Here is a 21,124-nt window from a genome sequence, read left to right on the forward strand (position 1 = left end):
AGAGGGATCCAAGGGTCTGTGCTGAGGTCCTGTGAGGGAGGGAGAGTTTCTTTTCCTGGAAAGACGCTTCCAACATAACAGGAGTACATTTTCTCTCTGCTCAGTGGCGCCCGGGTTTGTCCTATAGGATATTGACCCTTGCCCCGTCCCCCCCGGCCCCCCCCCTCCCCTCCACTCCCTTACACTACTCTTTGATGGGAGGTTTTTCCCTCTGAGTCAGCCTCCTGCTGGCAGTCACCCCCTCCTTTCACTCCCCGCGTCTCTGTTCACTGCCCCACCCTTCAGGGAAACTGTGTGACACCAGGAGCCTGAGTGTGAAATTCCTCTCTGCGTTCACCTCGTGTGACGTGGCGGCACACTCAGGTGGATTTCATGTGTCAGCTCAGCCTGGATTCATTCTAATTTAATATCTGGGTGTAAAATGCTGCTTTAATCTCATTCAAACCTAAACCTGGTCCTTTGTTTCTCCAGGTCTTTAAAGGTGAATTTCAGCTACCAGATTTCCTAAAAGAACAATCACAGGTACAGTAACATTTCTGCCTGTCGTTGAGCTTTTTTTTTCTTTTTCTCCAAATTCAGCTTTTTTTTTTTTTTATATTCTAGTGTCTGATTTGAGTTCAACCATGTGCAGCTCAGTGGAAGATCTCATCTCTTCACAGTTACTCATCTCTTGATTTTTCTCGCCATCTAACGCAGCTTGTTGTTGTTGTCGTTGTTGTTTTTTCTGGTCTTAGTTCTTATTTTTTGGTCTTTAGTGGTTATTTTGTTTAGTCTCATGGTTTTGTCTTGTTTGTCTCTTGGTTTAAAGAGCCTGATGTTGGCTACATAGCACTTCTGCCCTCTGCTGGTACTTCCATAAAACTGCACTCACCGCATTCTTTGTAGAAACACACTTCATTATCATGAGCTTTAGTAGTGTCTGCTTTTTTCCCCCTTTCTCTCAGCACAGTCAGCTTCTCTGTTCATTGAAAGGTGGGATGTCAGTGAGTCAGCTGACTTGCTGGTCAAAGTTATGTGGTGCTATTTTCTGCCCTGTCGTCTTCAGCACAGATGCTGTAACCTTTGCTCTCTACACAGATCCAGAAGTCTGCAGAGAGACCCCACCCCAGTTAGGAGGAGCAGGAGAGACATCACTACCACACACAGGTACAAACTCACAGATGAACAACATGCAGGGAACATAATACTGTAACTGCAGCCAACAGCAGAATGGTAGACAGAGTCGAGAGGTTTAAGAACAGTTGGAGCAGCATTTCTATAAATGACGTCACCATCATGCAAAAACTGCCTCAACAATCCTCTCTGTACAGATCAGAGAGAAGTGTTCTGTTTCTGTCATTTATGAGCGATAACAATGAAACGAAACACAAAATAAGACACAGTCTCAGTCAAATATAATAAAGTTTTAAAGTACAGTCCTGAGTTTTGAATCGCACGTTCTGTCCAATTTCATGTTAATGACCAGTACATGTATTATCTCTGATGTCATCATTCTGTTCAGCAGCATCTATAACAATACTGCAGCCAGTTATTAGTTCAGCTCTAAATGAGTTCATATACTGTTACCCTCAAAAACCACAAGATTTAGAGACAAACACATGCTGCATTTTGAAGATGATGCAAATGATTGTTCATAAAATATTGTATTATTTATTAACTGATATTCATTTTTAATATGAACATATTAGAAACTTTTTTGGGGAGGATCCCTAAAATGAGTTAAATACAGAATTGTGAGTTATGTGCTGATGGGACATTTCTTATTGGTGGACAAACCGTGTGATGGTGATTCTGGCTGAATGTTCAAACTTAATTAAAGAATACGGTCTAAAAGTGATAAGTGGTTTGAGATAACTTTGGCTGGGATTTGGTGATGTATAAAAATGGAATTGAACTTGATAGTGGAAGCCAGATGTAAAATGAACAATCAATCCAACACATGATGTTGTGATGTTATCTTCTCTTATTTCAGCGCAGGACTCGGTGCAGTGGAACAGAAAATAATGGACATCATCTCACCCATTTCACCGTCTGTGTTAGGCCTCGACACATTTCAAAGGTCACATGACTGCAGTTGGACAGTGACCTGACCAGTGTTCAGCGCTTCTCCCTACGTGCTGCCACCACTCCTCATCAACGGAACTCTTGGCCTTTGATGTTGTACTGTACTAAAAAAAATAATGGTTCTCACAACCACAGAATGTCTGCTGATTGTTATTTTTCGTGTCACATCATGCTCATCGATTTTTAGAAATGATTTCTGGCTATTTAGGAGAAAAAAAACCCCTCTGTGATTCTGTTGTAAGAAACTGCAGTGAACTGAAATCGCAGCAAGTATTTATGAATGGAAAATTAGCTTTTGGAAGATGCAATACCTATTTTAATGTTTAATTTTTTTCATGACTTTGTATTGTGCTATGTCATGGGTACTGATCAGTTTTAAGTATCAACCGTGATAAACAATGCTTTTTTTAAAACCCTGTTGCAAAGTGTGTTAATTGTAGTCTTTTTTTAAAGGATCAAATGTCACCAGTCATTAAAATCTAAGCAAGGATCAACAGTGAAGGGAAAATAATATGAAATTTAAATTGTGGTATGTAAACTTGGACCTTGTTAAGTAATGAGAAGAGAAGGTTGGATTATTATCAACCCTGTAAAGTTTCACTGTGCATCAGTATGTTACATGTATGCAGCACTGGGTGTCTGAGGAAGAACTAACCATGTGTACATTGTGCATGGTGCTGTGTGCATCACTGTACTTCATAGGAAGCAGGAGTGAGGGGGGTCCATACAATGCACTGAGGACAGGAGGGGCCCCTAAAATGTATGTGGTCATATACATGAGCAGTTTTGTGTTTGCCTGCTTTTAGTGAGATTGGTTTATTAGTAAATCAGCCATTATGATGGCTAACTGAAACAACCCCATCTGGCCTTTAACACAGATGGAAACACACTAATGCCATCATACTGTACTGCACTATTTGGGCACCAGGAAAGCAAGAGCCCATGAAAGCTCATCAGCAGGTAGGTGCTATTGTGTTGTGAGTTTGGTGTTTAGCTGATATTTCTTCATTTTGGGAAGTTGATGCCATTACAAGTCTGTTAAGTTAACTGTAGCAGCTCCAGTTTACAGTTTAGCCATGTAAACTATACACAGACTGTGATACTGAAGAAAACTGATTCTCAGGCAAGTTCTGAAACTTCTTTTTCATAATCTCTAACCAGATCTATGGTGGTTGCTATTGGACATCAAAAACACTGATGTCCACTACACTGATATCAGTTGGTGTCTGTTCAGATTAAATTTAGTAATGATCATAGATGTATGATTATGACTTTGAGAGGGATTTTTTTCCCTCTACCTCATAAAGTAACTATACTAAGGTGGCTGTTGCTTTGTCCGGCTGAATATCTATTGCACAACTGCCTCATTTATATAACATTGCGTATGCCCCAAAAATCATAAGCGTATAATGTGTAAGAGATGAGCCGCATATAGTGTAATATATCTTTGTATAACAGCTGGATATAGTGCCACCCAGTGGTTACTCGCGCTATTGCAGAGAATAATCCCCCTGTGGCAATAACAGCGTTTTCCCATAGAGCACCATTGTAAAGGAGAGGTCTGTAAAACTGAAGAGAGAACACCTTCAACAGCAGACAAGGTCAATTATGATTCTTTCTATTATGAACTTTTGATTTATGAGGTTTTTATATTTGTTAACTCTTCCTCGAGCCGAAAAAACAGATTTAAAGTCGGTGACGTCACCATATTGAAAAGTCATGGGCAGAGCGGGAACTGCGCCCAGATACCTGACGGGCTAAAAATACCACGTCACTTCCGGTTGGAGTTAGACTTCATAAAATCAAACTTGACAGGAGAATATGCACACTGTACGTAAACTCTGACGCATGCGTTAGGAACTTGTGGACACAGGACAAACTGGTGACGTGATTTATTGAAATGATTCATAAAATATTGAGCGCTGTCTCAACATCAGAGCACAGAGAGGCTGTGTGGAGAAAACACTGCTGGTCAGCTGTGAACAAGAAGCACAGCAGCTCAAACGTCACTGTGACGTCAGTGTCAGACAATTCATCCTACAATGAGCGGTGGTACCAAAAAAAAAGAGAGAGCGGCCTCCAAAAGCATTCTTCGAAGGATGCAGCCCCTGAATTGGGAAACAGCTATAGACAAGCACACTGGACCGGAAGTGACGATATGGGGCGTGGCTACATAGGACTTTCTTTGACACTGGTACCACCTTACTACATTTAAGTAAGGCTATAGCCTTACTTTGATGAGATCAATGTGTGGATGACTCAAAATCACAACAACTGATTAGTCTACATCTAAGTGAGGCTACAGCCTTACTACAGCCCCTACATCTAAGTAAGGCTATAGCCTTTCCTTGAGGAGATCAATGTGTGAATGACTCATAAAATCACAACAAGTGATTAGTCTACATGTAAGTAAGGCTACAGCCTTACTACAGCTCCTACATCTAAGTAAGGCTATAGCCTTGATGAGATCAATGTGTAAAGTGCTACTATGTAGTCACGCCACTTATCGTCACTTACGGTCCAGTTGTGTGTTTGGATGCTGCGATGGAAGGAGCTAGCAGAAGTGTAGTTACTCTTTGAAAAACATAATTTTATATTAATGTATGTAACACTTTTTGGGGTTTCCTTTACTTACATACAAATGGCACAACCTTTATTTAAAATCCCCTACAAATTCATTGTTAAATTGTCTACATGAATATTAAAGTCACCTACTATAATTAATTTATCAGTAGGCTACTAAGGACTAAATTTGATAAAAACTCCAGGTTGGATGAGAAAGGCTGAGAACAAGACTTTCAAATGATTAAAAACTAAGTTTAGGTCTGGGGTTGAGTTGAGAAACCAAATAGAAAAGCTCTCCTAAACATTGAGGGACTCCTTAGTTTCAATCATATGATGAAGTGAAAGCTGTGGAACATCTTCCTCTCTGTCATATCGAAAGTCTGAAAGCAACAAGAGCAGCACGCTAATGAACAACCTCTTGTTTAATAATACATTACATTCAAGGCAAATGATACATCCTTACCAATACATGTTCAGCAATGCAATCATTGGCTCTCTAAATAAATAGAAATCTTAAAGTCAGTGCACAACATTGAGAAAGAACACTTAACAGTCAACGTGTAACATAGTCTGCTGCACACATTCTGCATTTCTGCACAGTACACACCTCCAACTAGTGCTGCTAAAACCAACATAAAAAATAGATCTCAAAATAAGTTATATATATATGTGTATATATATATATATATATATACATATATATATATATATATATATATACATGTTCTGACTGTCTTCATAGAAATATTGGGCTTTCGGTTCATATTTACAGCAATATAGACTTTGTTGGGTTTCTCAAACGACAGAAATTGCACAGTAGTTAAAGAATCCAAGATCACGATTTTCAAAAATATTTTACACACATAGTAAACAGTCAGTCTTCAAGATGCAGTATGAAATTGCACATTGTCGTCATGCCACAGAGGGGGCTGTTTCAAGGCTTTGGTACACAATGTCCTGATTGGAAGAAAAAGCTCTGCTACAGGCCCTGGTGTCCCCGCCGACCCGCCTCAGTCACCGTGGCAGGAGGGTGGGAGGGGGGAGAGGCTGTAGTGAGGGTCCACGTACATCCACACCACCACCCATTCCTGGGGTCGAACTAGCGAATCAGAGAGCCCGATGACTACAGTACACTTCAGGATTGGGGAAGACTCTTGGCACTTGAATCACAGGTGCAGGTCCGTGCTGGATGACCAATCATATGCAGCCGTATTGGACATTTTTTTGGGAGACGTGGAGGGTGGAGATAAAGGGTCACACTGAAAAGGGGTATTGGAAACAGTATCAAAATTTTCCCCCCATTCCCCTCAGATACAAACATGAATATACTCTGTGCTGTTACTGTGGAGCAGAAAGGAAACCTAATACTGATTCACTGAACACTGGCTTTAGTTTGGCATTAAACGCAGCTTTATCTCAATCTGCTATTTCATCCACCCCGGTCCACATGATTCATTTTCAGAGGCTGGACTTCAGGCGGGAGGAGAATCAGATTCTACATGGACAATTGCAGCCACTTTTCCTGTTTAATAGTCTTGAATGAGTCTTCACATCAGTGCGCATGTTTAACTCCTATTCCAAAGTGAAAACAGGGATTCATTTAAAGCATAGAGCAGGTGATATAGTACATTTTTCTAACTGCCAACAAATCCGCCCATCAAAAGACTACAAACAACATGAATTCATCCTGCTGACAATTATCATCTGTGAATGTGTTCTTCCTCTGTGCCAAAAACTATTAAAACACATCAGTGAACCACACACACACACACACACACACACCATCCTGCTGCCAGAAATAACTCACTAAAGCACCAAATGTGGATTCATCACATGCAGAAAATAGTCCAACAAATGCACTGTTTCCTCCTATTTAACATTTGTTAAAAACTACTGGTAGAAAGACACTGATGAGAAGTGTGAGACTGACGTTGTGGGCCAGATGTAATGTGTCCAAGCAGCTCCTCTCACATTACACACTGTTAATTCATTCATTATATAAAAATAGACTGATTAGTGCAGCTTTAAAGATTTACACCTTCTGCAGGAACCAGTCAGGAAGTATTAACAGATGGACTTCAATATTGTTGCTTTTGGTATTTTCGTGGAATTTGTCGATAATAAGAAAACTATATAATAACACCAGCCTTTTACTTAAAGGAAAATCCCACCTTCAGACACAAGTAAATATCATCAATCTGTTACTTTCTTTCCATTCTAGAAGTTATTTATTTTCTAACACCCATTTCCTCAATCCGTTCTTCTAACCAGCCTTAAGGTCTATAATACTTCATTAGCTACATGTCCTCTAAAATAGGAGATAAGTGGATCAAGGCCACAGCCAGAATTTAAAAAAATACTGACTTTAGTTTAAATTACACCCCAGTGGAATTAACTAGCCACAAAAACAACTGAAAATATAGGATTTAAACTTTTTTTTTTAAAGCTGTGTTCACATTACCACACACTAAATCAACTGACTTATTATTTTTGACTAAGAATAATCCAGTTTTAATATATTCATTGTGAAAATACCAGAATAAGTAACAGTTAAAATATTTAAAAAGCTAACATGTTTAATATGTGTGTAATCAGGTTATTTAAGTGAAATAAAACAGCAGACGTGTCCTCAGTGGTGGTTTTGTGTTTAGTGTGTGTGCTTTTGTCTCTAGTGTTGTGCTCTGCTGCTGTTTTACTCCTGCTGTCTCTGAATGAGGATTAAACATGTCCAACCGCTGACTAACATGCACAGAAAAGTTGGCTGCAATTCATCCAGACTTTCTCAACAGTTTGGCCTCCTGCGGCGCCTCCGGCCCCCCACCCACACACACACACACAGCTGTGGGCGTTCACAGGCACCGTGAAGGAGACCCTCTCAAAAAGTGCAACAAAGTACCTTGGGCTGTTATTGATAAAGGCAACCTTTGTGTGATAATGAACTCTTGGACAAAAAGAAAAGAACGTGGGCTGAGGGCTAAAAACAGACATGCTTGTTGTAGAAAACACTCATGAAAAGGTAGTTGGCACAGTCCATTTGGTCACTAATGAAAACTTCTTCGTGGCTAAGTCTTCTGCTCCTCTTACTATGCAGTGTGTAAATCCTGCACTCTAGTGGCCTCCACTGGAACACTTCAGCCTTCCTGTAATACTCCTCCAGGCATCATGTTCACTTTGAGAGTAGAGGAAAGGGGGTGAGACTCTAGAAAACTTGAGTATTGATAGAGCCAATGTTGTGTTCTGTGTGTGTGTGTGTGTGTGTGTGTGTGTGTGTGTGTGTGTGTGTGTGTTTTCATGCGCGCACACAAGCTCTGGAGGACTGGGGAGACTCACGAATGCGTTCACAGTGTGATCAAACTGACAAGCATGCAGACAAATCCACATGTTTGAACGGACACCAGCATTCCATGTGACGGGAAATGTAAACAGATGGAGGCTGAGCTCCAGAGCCAGGCCGCCCCTGCAGCGCTCCTGCCCTGCTCCCACAGTCCTTGTCTGGGCAGGGAGGAGACCTGGGCCCCCTGGACCTGCTCTGGTTAGATGGAGGCTGAGAAACACTTTGTGAGGGTTGAGAGGAGGAGCTGAGTGTCCCGTAGGGTGGGACACTCTCGCCCTCTTCATCCTCCCATTCCTCCTCCTCCTCTTCTTCTTCTTCTGTGGTCACTTGTTGTCCATCAGAGACTGAACTTTGTGCACCAGCTCTCGTGCTATCTTCAGGATGTGCTGGACATCGTGACGCTCGGCCATCTCTGTGGATCAGACACAGTGTTAGAGAGGCAGCAGGTTCCTCACAGCGACAGATAAACTTGAACACTACAGCTTACACATAACTGCATCAATAGGTGAACAGGTACACACAGATAAATACAATCAAACAAGGAGCAGAAATCAAGTAGAACAACCTGAAAACAGCAGAAGCACAAAGGTGTCAGTGTGCCTCAAAAAAGACCATTATAAATAAAATCAGACCATTATTAAATGATTCTTATCATACAATCATGCATTTCTTTGCTGACTTAAGTAGATTATGTATTCCTGTACAGTATACAGTATATATACAGTACTATCCATATAATGATATACAGTACCATCCATATGATATACAGTATTATCCATATGATGATCTACAGTACCATCTATATGATGATATACAGTATCATCCATATAATGATATACAGTATCTTCAATGATATATTGTATTATCCATATGATGATATACAGTACAATCTACTTGATGATATACAGTATTATCCATATAATGATGTTATCCATATGATGATATATAGTAGCTTCAGACTACAGAGATCTGTATACTGGAGAGTGAGAGGCTGCTACTGTGAGATGTATAATGGTAATGATGCATGCTTCCAATAAATTGGTGCTTCCAGTAATTGGTAAAATTTATTTTTGGTATAATAAATGTTGGTGGATCAACATCTTTCAATTCATTACACAGTGCAATCTGTTCATTTATTGCTGTTATAACAAGATCCATTTGTCTCCTTCTCATTTAACATAAATCCAAACAGAGTTTTCTGCAGGATTCACCAAGTTGAATTTCAGACTTTTAAAGACCTTTTTATTACCACATTAAAAGACTGATTTTACAATCATTACTGACAGGAGTATTACAGTATGATGGAAAACAAGCAGGGACAATATAAGATATATTACAGCTTTCAGTACTTGTCAGTGCTATAGTATGATGTGCTGATGATGTGCAAAAACTGCAGATAATCAGCAAAATGGTCGTTTAAAAGTATAAACTAAAACGTGGGCATAAACACAAGCAGGTTAAAAACTGGATTTTTGTATCAATGAGACGAGTGTCTTGATTATCAGACTTTGAATCCACTGGATTAGACAAGAATACCCATACACATTACAATATATGGATTATATTGATATTATATCGATATCGTGATATGAGACTAGATATTGTCTTAGATCATACTAGGGTGAGTGGTGTAAGTATTGTCTTTTTCAGAGTTGTGATTTGATAGAAGACTTTACCCAAATGTCCCTCTGCTCCTTTCTAGAAAACAGTTTAGTAGATTTTTGTCACACAAGTGTTATTACATCATCACACACACTACATCACTGATCACAACAAAGCATTGATTAGTGATAGCAGTCAGGACAGTATAGTGAGAAATACAAAGAAACTCAGGAACATGGATTGTGTGTGTGTGTGTGTGTGTGTGTGTGTGTGTTTCACCATTAAAGAACTTGATGATGTCAGTGAAGTCCATGTTGTTGTCCATGATGATCTCACGGTAAACGGTGACCAGGGCCAAGGCCAGGAAAAGGACAAAATGCTGCGAGGAAATCCTGGGAGCCACCCAGATCACCTCCCACACAGCAAACACATCCTCGTACAGGAGCTCTGCACACGCACGCACGCATGCACGCACGCACGCACGCACGCACGCACACACACACACACACACGCACACACACACACACACACACACACACACACACACAGCAATTTTTTTAGAAACCCTGTCTTCTGTATAATGACTGTTTTATGTAAATGGACAGTATAGGCCTGACCTCAGAGGCTAAAGTAAAGCAGGAATGTAACAAGTACAAAGTTTCATAAATAGCTTCCATTAAATTACTGGGATAACCTTTCAGGCACTGTTAGTGATTTTCAGTTCCTACATTCAGGAACATTTCCATTTTGCGCCTTTTCACACATGCTATGACAATGCCAGAGTAGATGTGTCTAGGGTCAGTCCAGCAGATGGCGTTCATCCAACACTTATGGATATTAACTGTTATAAAACTAAACAGAAGAAGCTGTGGTGAGGCTGCCTGTACACAGCTGAAGATGTCTCTAATTATTCTCAGGAACATGGTGGATGAGGAGCTGTTTCAGTCCAGTGTCAATGTTCTTGTGATGTATTTAATATTCAATAATTTTGCGAGACAAATTACCCGCAAAAGTCGTTGTAAACAAGTCACAGATTCAAATATGTCATTAGCGGAGTCTTGTGATTGGTTCACTGTGACATGCTTGTCCCTGCAATGTTACTGCTTTCATTCACAACACAGCTGTACCAGCATTTTGCCTGAGATGTTACTAAATACTGAGGTGGAACACTGGCGGTACACATTTCCCTTCATATTGATGCCTGCACACATATATTTCAGGGATAGACTGCATGTGTGAAAGCAGCTTTAGAGATTTCAGACAGGATGCAGCTGAGAGGAACATGAGCTACATCAGAGAGACAGTGTGTCAAAGTTCTCAAAGAAGGCAGGTGTGGAACATTATGTGTATTTGGTACAGCATGTACTGTACTGTTCTTTAAAGGCATCAGGACATCATAATACTATGATTCACCTCTTCTGACTCAAGACTATGGAATGGTACACCTTACATTATGTTGACTGAGAATACAGGGGTCATATCCTGCTCATTTTTATCTTCATTTAAAATGCATAAACACTGTTTATTTTGTTAGTTAGTTACCATGAAGTGTATCTGCTGTAGTGGACAGGAACTTTAATCCCATACGCACATCTTTGGTGATTTAAAGCTTTGTTGAAGTGATTTTTAAAACTCAGTTGGTTGCTGTGAAGATCTACTTTTTGCTGACCTCCAGTGGTTTAACTCCTCATTTTGCTGCAGTGACATACAGTGGTACCCCAGGACACTGTGACCATGACATCACTGTGGGATTGGTTACAGGTCTAACAAGACATAGATACGTCAAGATACTTCTGACAGCACCAGTGATGCTGGCTGTGGTCAGAGGTGAAACTTTTATAGAGGGCAGTGAGATTCTGCTTTTCAGCCTGCTGTCAACTTTATTTTTAATGCAGCTTTAAAGCAGAGCAGCCAATGAGAGAGAAAGTCAGAGAGAGAGTAAAGGATGTGTTTTTCACCTCTCTTGAAGTCCAGAAGGAACCAGCGGTAACAGAAGTAGAAGTGAGTGTAATCTCCGTTTTGCTGCATCAGTTCAAACAGCTCAGAGTCCAGGATCTGAAATCAAGAGTGACAGACAGAGTTAGTGCTTTCAGAACAGCTGACACATACACACACGCACACACAATCAGACTTATCCCTCACCTGAATCAGTGACCTCATGTTGGCAAAGTGTGTGTCCATGGCTCCACCATTAGGGAAGTTCTGACTCATCCTCTTCATTAGCTGAGTGAAACAGCTGTACGCCAGGCACTCTGAGTCATACACACACACACACACACACACACACACACACACACACACACACACACACACACACACACACATACACATACACATACACACACACACACACACACACACACACAAAGGGAGAATGTAGGATCATGAAGCCAGGATAGTGTTGTGAACAAAGTAAAGCTGCTGCTTGTCTCTGTCACCTCGAACAAAGTAAAACTTCAACTCTGCCCAGTTCCAGTCATGTCATTGTCAGATTTTATTTTTAACTTCACCTCTTCTCTAATATTAATAAGGACAATCACATAGAAATACAGCATGTGATCATTTTTCATTCTCACCATCATCCAGGATGACCATGAGGGGAGCGAGCAGGTCACACATGCCCTGAACGTAGCCCATTTCTAAATGCTCCCACACATAGCTGCAGGCCAGAGGAAGACACACAGAGACAAACCAGAGTCACCAGACAGCAAACAAGCAACACCAAACTAAACAGATGTGATGTAAATGTTGCACTCTGGAATGTAAAATATATTTATTCAAGTAATGTACAAATTTTTTCCACATTTTTAAGATATTTGACTTTTACCTGAGAGTTTCTGTTTTTTTCACACTATTATGCAGATTAATATTTTACACATAAAACATGGTGAACTATTAAAATATGCTACATCAGTTGACATTAAACTACTATCTAATAAGTACAGAAGCTAAAGGTAGCTCCATCTTGATCAGCTACAGAAGTAAAATGCTAAATGTACATTAATGCATCGATTTCAGCAAGTAAACCATCTCAGCTCTCGTCTACCTGCACATGATGTTGCGCAGCTTCTCCAGGTTGGCTGTGGTGAAGTAGTTATAGTTGCGGTCGCAGCGCTGCACGTCTTTGTCTATCCTGTGGAGGTTGAGGGCGACTGTGTCCAGCAGCTCGATCTGCACAGACAAAACATCAGTTTTAACAGCAGTGAGGTCTTTCTTTCTCTAGATGGCCCTAATGGCCCCTTTATCTTTTCTCCTCTGCCACCACAAACTTTATAACTGAAGCCACAGTGTAATATCATTAGCATGTCGGATGCTTTCATAATGTGGCGCCTCAGTTCATCTTTGCCCCTCTTATGACTGATGCACATATGTACCGTATATGAGGAGAGTGAAGGTGAAACCCCCTCAGCAGCTGCTCCATTGGTCACCAGTTTGTCCAGCTGACTGCACAGTCTGTCCTCAGTCAGGGAGTCCTGACGCCCCCCCAGCACACCCGGAGTTCTGCCCTCCTCCCCGACCCCCCCCCTCCTCCTCTGTGCTCTGACCGTCGTCTATGCTGGACAGGATCTGGGAATGAGCGGAGGTTACCGAGTAGTTTCTGGAGGAGGGCAGGCCCGAGTCGGGAGAGTCAAACTCCACCAGGGGGCGCTCCTCTGCGGGGAGGGCTGCAGGGGGGACCAGGGTGTTCATGGTGGGAGTGCTGTCCTCTCCGCTGGGGGTCTCTTGGCTCCCACCGTCCGGCTCATCCACTGACATGAACACCTGAAAAACGATGGACAGTGACGGCAGTGATGAAGGTGTGGGATCATAAATCATACAGCTTATTATTTCATCACGGTCAAGTCATTCTATTTGTATATCTCAATATCATAAATTCCCCTTATAACTTGTATGAGTACAGTTTAGACCTGCTCTATGCATAAAGGGCCTTGAGAAGACTTTTGTTGTGATTTGGTGTTATATATAAAAACAGATTGATTGTTTGATTGGTATGTGGGCATATGTTTGAGAAGCTTAGCCACTTTAACAGTTTTTTTATGTAAACTGAACAATACAGAACTGTAAATGGGACATTGTGTCTGTCATTCCTGCTATTAGTGTAAAGATTTACAGATGATGGGCCAGACTTGACTGTGTGATAAGCAATCACACAGTAACACTAAAGTTCTCTAACCAGTTACTTTTCTCAGAAGGTAATGCTATAATGTAATTAGTTACTTTTAGTAAGTTGTGTAAACGTTGACAATGCTAATAGCATCTTTTCATTACACCCTCTGTGCCAGAAACTGTCCACGTAGTTCAAACTTCACCCCTAAGGCTTTGTGGTAATTTAAATCTAAGATAACCTTAGTGACATCACTATGACAGGGTTATTTTATTTTCTCAGACCTGACAAAGCTCCAGAGCCACACAAGACATTTTACAACAGTTTTAAAAGGTGAGTAGTTCTCCCCATGGTGAGTAAAGTGGCTTTGATGTACAAGATAGTGAAGTTGTACTGATGTAATGCTGCTTATTGGCTGTGTTCCCATTGCTGAAAGCATGTAGAATTATAAAGCACAGTGTGGACTTAGGAAAGACATTAAGCAAAGAAACAGGTTTTGGAACAATGAAATGTGCAAATGTTCATAAAAAGGAAACATCATACAATTAGCATCTATCTAAATGCTGATTTTTTAAATTTTGAGTCAAAATCAGTATGACAAATATTCTTTATCAGATGGATGTTGGACGGATGTCAAATCGTGCTGTGCTTCTTCACCTCGTTGCTGAGTGTGGAGTCTCTGTGGACAAGTCGCAGGACGTGACTGTCGATGCTGCTGCCAGATGAGAGCTTGGCAAAGATGGCCGACTGCATCTCCTTCTCCCTCTGCTTGACGATCACCTCGCAGGCCTTCCACTCCCGCATCACCTGCTGGTAGCGCTCACTGATCTTTGCATCGATCTACACAGGAAGAACAAAAAGATAATATACAGTGGTTTTGAGTCAAGTCAAGAGTGTGTCTGTGTGTGTGTGTGTGTGTGTGTGTGTGTGTGTGTGTGTGTGTGTGTGTGTGTGTGTGTGTGTGTGTGTGTGCGCGTGGTACCTGGCTCATATCCTTTTTGCCCATGCCAAACTTGTAGTGTCCCAGCAGGAAGGGCCAGACCTCCTTCCTGATGTCGTGCTGCACCCCGCCATAATAAACCAGCCTCAGCAGCTCCAGCTCCTTATAGTTCTACACACACACACACACACACACACACACACACACACACACACACACACAATATGAACATAAACCAGCAGGAGAAGAAGTAAGACAGTAAGAAGAAGTGCATCAATAATGGAAGGAGAGAAAGAGTGATTGTGATCCATACAGAGGAAGACACAGATGAGTGCAGAAGATAAAGGACACAGATATGAATAGAGTGTAAATGAGTAATGATTACTTTGTTGGAGCTGATGAGTGATTACAGTGGCTGCTTTAATAGCTACGATGGTATCATACTGCACCCTGTAATGAGACTTCATTTCACTGAAACTCATTAAATTTTCATTAGAGTGAAGGAGAGAGTGGAGACGGGTGGAGACTGGAGGAGCAATACATGATCACTGATTTACAATTAATACAGTTCTACGTCAATGGAGGATATAAAGTGCTATATATATGATGGGTGGACGGAATAATAGAAACACATTCAACGATGAGGTAACTGAAGCTCGATTATAAAGTTATGAAGAGCTATGTCAAGTTTAAACAGCAAATTCGTATCTGAAAGTTTAACTATGCATGCTGAGAGATATCCAGCAGAGTTGACTGTGTCAGGAATACACAGCTCTTAAAATGATTAAGTTGTCAATAAATCTTTTTGCTTAAATACATCCAAAGTTCCTGGTGTTTCTGAATTAGCAAGCTCAAGATCTCCTCAAAAAATGTGGCGCTGTTGGCAGGCTAAGACATGATGGTAAGTGCAAACTGTATTTTCTTGCTGAGATAATAAAAGAAAGTGTGTGTATTTGGTGCAGTTTGGCTGTGAGAATTTGATATATGAATAAGAAAAACATTTAAGTGCTAATAAAAGAGACAAAGTGAGCTAAACGTGATCTTGATGTGTTGTCTAAAATAAATTAAATTAAATTAAATAAATCATAATATAAATGTAATTCTAATTGTAAATGTAGAATCAGAACACATCAATCTTAACTAAAGTTATAGTGGAGAACTTTTAATGAAAGTCTGACAGTAATCAGTGTTAAGTGGAGTTGTGAGCTTCGTTGTGCCTACTTTCATTTATGCTCTTAGGCAGCAACTACATGAAAAATTGTAGTAAAAAAAAAAAAAAGATGAACCTGTACAAGTAAAGTTGTATGTCTGGTTGGTGTGTGGGTGTTAGAGAAAGGCAATCAGAACATCAGTTTTAGATAAAAGTTTTACATAAAATTTTAAAAGCATTAAAATCTCTTTTCCAAGAAGAGATGTGAGAACAAGAATCATTCATGACACAAATCACACGCAGGCCTAGAGAGGCCACAGAGAGACAGAATCAGAGCAGCAGCAACTATTTGGTTTTCTACTTGTCCCTTGGAGGATGCTAGCTGAGGTTAGGATTATGGATGATATTGGAGCTAACATCTCAGCAGTAAAGCACCAACTCTGGGCTCTTTTAAATCACTGTTGAAAAGGCACTTGTTCCTGCAGGCTTTTGCCGGCTAAATGTGTGTTTTTGTCTGTTTGTTATTGTGAAGAGACCTTGGGGTTCATGAAAGGCGCTATACAAAATAAAGTTATTATTATTAAAGCTAATAAACAGGTGTGTACACCAACTTCTAAGTTTGCTATCAGAGCAGGAGTTGCCGGCATTCCTGTGAGTCTGTCTTGTTCTTTCCTCACCTCTGATAAAAGACTAATTCATCTGATGAGGAGAGTTAAGCTATGTTGTCCTGATGAAGAGACCTGCAATCATTTCAGTTCTTACAATCCACAATCCACCATTGATTGCTTGCATTGTTGGAACACACCAGCTTTTGATATGCAACACATTTTTAAAGGTGTCAAACATGCAATACGTTTCTGAAACATCACCAGCATGTGCATCGCTGATATCTGCTGAGACCTGTCATAGGCATTTAACCCTTCAGATGAGTACAAGCTTCATCTGTAAATACACCAGAGTCGTTGGACAGTGAACAAATTTTGTTTGTGTAAAAACCCAACTACCTGAGACACATATTGTTTAAAGCCTTAACTCCTACAATTCCACACATTTTAACATATATTTAGAACGTGAATATCAAAAACTAAATATAAGACATTTGAAGACTTTTTAATGATCCACAGGGAGCCTGAGTACAACATGAGTTCCCACATCTGATCTTTCTGCCCTTTAAAGGGCTGAACATAACAACCATGTTAATTGTTGAAGTCCTCACTGAGAGACATTTAAAGCCAATACTAAGCTGCACATAACCCTAACCCTAACCCTAACAGTATTATTTGCCCCAGAAAGCAATAGAAAGATCTGTCACTAACAGATCACAGTGTACCCTAAAATATACCAAATAGAGCAGCTTCATCTTTTGTTGTATAAAGCAGAGGATGCCTTCAGTCTAGCTGGGTCCTAGTAGGTCTTGCATCTATTTACAGAGTAAGTAAGTCTGATAGCTGCTCTGTACGCTTCTATTATGTTAAAAAAATAAGAGGTCATGTTATGGGACTGGAGGCGCTGTGGTCTGCAAACACTGATTCCTTTTGATGTTGCCATATTTCAAATTGACCAACTGAATATACACATGCACTGCTGCTTACATCAACAGCAGGCTGATGTCAGTCTGCACACAGAGCCTCAACCTGCACAGCTGAACAACATGAGTGGGAATCAGATTTCCAGCCCTTTCAATTCCTCTTTAAGAGAGCCTTGTGTCTCTTCACACAGTGGACGCTTCATCTTCGTATATCTGTTTACCAAAACTTCAATACGAGCCGCGGTATTAATTCACATGGTGTTATGTCACAAAGATTTAAAGCGGGGCACAAATCTTTGCTCACCTGCTGCATCAGCTTATCTCACTTTATAAAATATTACAAGACTGGCAGCCCCCCCACGCAGTTAAAAATGACTCTGATTGATTTTTGAGGGGTTGATTGGGTTGTTGGTCGATAACAATGACTCACTGATGACTTGGCAAGTTGCTGAGACTGATGGCTGTTAAATTCAGTAGCGTGCAGGTGAAGGGGTGGAGGAGAGGGGGTGTCAGGAGGCGCTGGGAGATGATTGAGACCCTTGTTATGTTGTTGTAATTCCTGCTGCTTACTGACAGAGGTCGATCATGATCATATATTTAACGTCCGGTGCTGTTGAGCTACAGTGTTACACAGTGCACAAACCTCTCTGCTCTGTACTCACCTTGCAGTCTTTCTGGTACTTGCTCCACACCTCTTTGCTGAGGCCTCCGGACGCCTCGCAGGGTCTGTCTGGAGGGACGATGTTGTGGTTGACCAGAGCTGACAGGTGAGTCCGCACGGTGGACAGGTGTCGACAGTAGGCCAACCCTGATGGAGAGATGAGACACAGACAGACGCACAGCTGAGACCAGGCATCAGTAAAGCTGAAATGTGTATGTTTTCACTGCTGTGTGTGTATAGATGAAAATGGATGAAAGAATACACCCCCTTATTATGTTCTTACCATTACCATTAAGAGTAATTCTACTGCGTATTGACAAGACTTACATTATCCGGGCCTGCCTCCTCCACAAATTATGTATTAAGCTAAGAAGATGTTCTACCTATGGGCATGAATCAAATCAATATAAGTCACTATTTACAGACACAGATGAGGAAATCTCATATTATTTAGTATTAGTATTGTAGTAGAATATTGTTTGGACCTTGTGTTTTATTTAATTGCTTAACATTATATTCAAGTTTTAAAAATAATGTTATGATTCTGTTCCTTAGCTGCCATTATCTACTAGTCCACCAGAGACCCTCAGCTTTTTCTTCCTGTGATGTTAAGTCTGGACTGAGTAGAAGAAGAAAGAGAGATACATACTATTATTATTTCTCATTATTATTTATTTATATTATTATTGTTATTTATATTAAGATAAACTGACTGGTTAATCTTGTGCTGTGTTTTACTTTGCGATAGATGCCCTGTGTGTTCATTGATCTGTTCTCTATTGATGTTCATGGTTAGATTGAAGAGGAAGCTGTAAGGTTCTGTAAATATCTAACATCCTAAAATAATTTGACAGTATCAGTCTGTCAGATTTTGTTGTTGTTCCTTATGTGTTAAATGTTAGTGTGGAATATTAAATGTGACATTTCTCAACTGTGGGATTAATAAAGGAATATCTTATATTTAAGAGAGGATTTGTTTGTTTTCATCATGTATCCAATTCATACACATTGCATATTTAAGAGGGATTTCATTACAGTTTACAAACATATGACTTTATCCAGAAGCAGCTGCTCCTGCATTTTTTAAATGATTGTATTTTTTAAACACTTCAATTGATTTTAAAATCGGTAGTGCACTTGGCTGGAAATCAGCAGTACAGTGTTGCTCCTGGTTTCTCTGGGACACTAATCTACAAGATGCAGGCAGAGGTTAATATCTGTGTATATTATAATTAATATATTGTGTTCCACATAAAGCATCATGTTTAATTACAGACACAGTGCATTGAGTCTGTGGAGAGCAAAATGAAAAGATATTAACAGCAAGCACATCACTATTATTAGATGGCTGTTTTCTAAATAGATTATAAATCATTTAACAATGATATCTTGCATCATATTATAGTTTTTGCATAAAACTGTCACTGTACACTTATAGCAAAGGTGACACATGAAAATAAAAACTTGACTAAATGAGTGGAGAAACTAAATAAATGTCTTCTATACAGTACAGGGCTCAGAGAGAGTTTAGCCACTGCTTAATATGTGTACATCACAATTCATCTAACATTTCATTTGATTATTCAGGGGAAAAAATCCAGCAATGAATGCATGATCACTGTGAAGCAGCAGAGTGATATACTTACATCCATAAAAGGCCCTGGAGACTATCTGCCTCTTCATGTTCTGGCAGAGCATCTTAAGAGGAACACTGGTGGAAAGAAAAGAAATCTGCCTTTATCACCCAGAATATGTCAGTGCAGTTTCCGTCTGATTTATAAACATTTGTTTTTAATGAAAAAAATCACAACCATGACTGGAAGTTAAAGCTAAGACTCAAGAACCTTAAACTACAGTTTCTAACAGACAGATGGTAAACCAGCTGCTCGCTGACTTCACTGAATTCCATTTTTAAAGTTAATAATTTAAGCCAGAAAAGTCTCAACTGTTCATTTTACTTCTTCTAATGAGTGTCTTGGTGACATTCTGTTAGCATATGAAATTAAGTATGTTTGGCTTTTTTTTGTGTGATATTCAGGATTCTTGGCCTGTTATAGTCAGCTGTGGAAGCCTGGAGACTCATGAATCCAAGTCCCTAACATCAGCACCCCCCCTTCTCAAATTCTATACAAATGATAAAAATAATCATCTTAAAAGGGTTTAAATTGTACAAATTTTTCCACAATCTACAGTCTTGATCAGTAATATAAAGAAGACAGTCCTCTCAAAGTAGTAATGTAGCATTGATTTGATCAGTTTTATTCTTATTTCATCTCAGTTAACAACATTAGCTACTGTAGCACTGGGTTATTTGGAAGAAACTAGCTTTGTTTCTTTGGACTTGAACTGAATCATATCAAACTCAATGTGAGTTAGATTTTTACTGCTGTCACTAAAGATTTGATGCATTGTAAAATCTCACATTCTGCCAGCAATACAATTCCTCTGGATTAGTTTTGGTTTGAATAAATGATATTATGTATAACAATACGGTTCAGTATGTGAACTAGTTTCACATCAGTGCAGCTGGCTTTCCAAAATGTCTTCACAAGTTCTTTTTCTTATTATTGCTGAACTTTGTTGCATATGCTAACAGTTAGCTATGAAGAGCGTACGTGTGAATGTCTGATGGGTCGTGTATGCAGGTGCAGCCAGCCGGGTAGTCAAACGACACGTTGCTACCAGCTGTGGAGCAGGACTGGCACAGGGACTCGTGAGTGGTTATTTCGGTCTGTTGCCACGACGACGGGCTGCCTCCAAAACCCTGCATCTCCATCATCTCCCCGTGGTCTAGACCAGAGAGAATGACAGTGAGAAGACAGAGAGGTCTCAGTGCTCTGAGACAAAATGGACTCTGCTGTATTTTAAAGTACTACACTCTTTTAAAAATCTACTCCAGACTGACTATGTTTCATGTCTTACATATTATGACACAGGTCCCTCAGCTCAACCATAAATACATCTCTCCATGTATCTTTCCTTGTCATTCATGACATCAAGAGATGAATAAATGGATGGAAGTTTTACACTCATGTTACATGTGAAAGCTGGAAAAACAAGCGTAGAGAGGAAAGCAAAAGTGGAGGGGAGATGGGAGTGGTTTAGGAAGCAGGAACGGTGCTGTGGGAGAGACAGGCAAAGAGGATGCAGGGAGGCCATGCTGGTTCAGTTCATT

At 40.2% G+C, this 21,124-nt stretch overlaps 2 protein-coding genes across 3 annotated transcripts in view; one reads left to right on the forward strand and one right to left on the reverse strand.

Annotated features, from left to right (window-relative positions):
- tpst1 (tyrosylprotein sulfotransferase 1) overlaps window positions 1-2,477 on the forward strand; it is a 44,288-nt gene extending 41,811 nt beyond the window's left edge. The window contains exons 4-6 of one of the 2 annotated variants that reach the window (XM_053321320.1): window positions 472-522; window positions 1,078-1,146; window positions 1,973-2,477. In XM_053321320.1, the coding sequence (XP_053177295.1) occupies window positions 472-522; window positions 1,078-1,113 (87 nt within the window). In that variant the 3' untranslated portion in view covers window positions 1,114-1,146; window positions 1,973-2,477. The remainder of the gene's footprint in view (window positions 1-471; window positions 523-1,077; window positions 1,147-1,972) is intronic. The other variant, XM_053321322.1, reaches the window with a different exon arrangement.
- A 5,224-nt stretch (window positions 2,478-7,701) lies between these two features.
- Window positions 7,702-21,124, reverse strand: part of sgsm2 (small G protein signaling modulator 2) — an 88,459-nt gene continuing 75,036 nt past the window's right edge. The window contains 13 exon segments of the mRNA XM_053321317.1: window positions 7,702-8,375; window positions 9,845-10,012; window positions 11,524-11,620; window positions 11,708-11,817; window positions 12,142-12,224; window positions 12,612-12,736; window positions 12,940-13,077; window positions 13,079-13,327; window positions 14,328-14,510; window positions 14,653-14,781; window positions 17,951-18,096; window positions 19,596-19,660; window positions 20,565-20,739. Coding sequence (XP_053177292.1) covers window positions 8,287-8,375; window positions 9,845-10,012; window positions 11,524-11,620; window positions 11,708-11,817; window positions 12,142-12,224; window positions 12,612-12,736; window positions 12,940-13,077; window positions 13,079-13,327; window positions 14,328-14,510; window positions 14,653-14,781; window positions 17,951-18,096; window positions 19,596-19,660; window positions 20,565-20,739 — 1,757 coding nt within the window. The 3' untranslated portion in view covers window positions 7,702-8,286.

This window comes from Scomber japonicus, chromosome 6, assembly GCF_027409825.1.
Source record: "Scomber japonicus isolate fScoJap1 chromosome 6, fScoJap1.pri, whole genome shotgun sequence".
Lineage (NCBI taxonomy): Eukaryota > Metazoa > Chordata > Actinopteri > Scombriformes > Scombridae > Scomber > Scomber japonicus.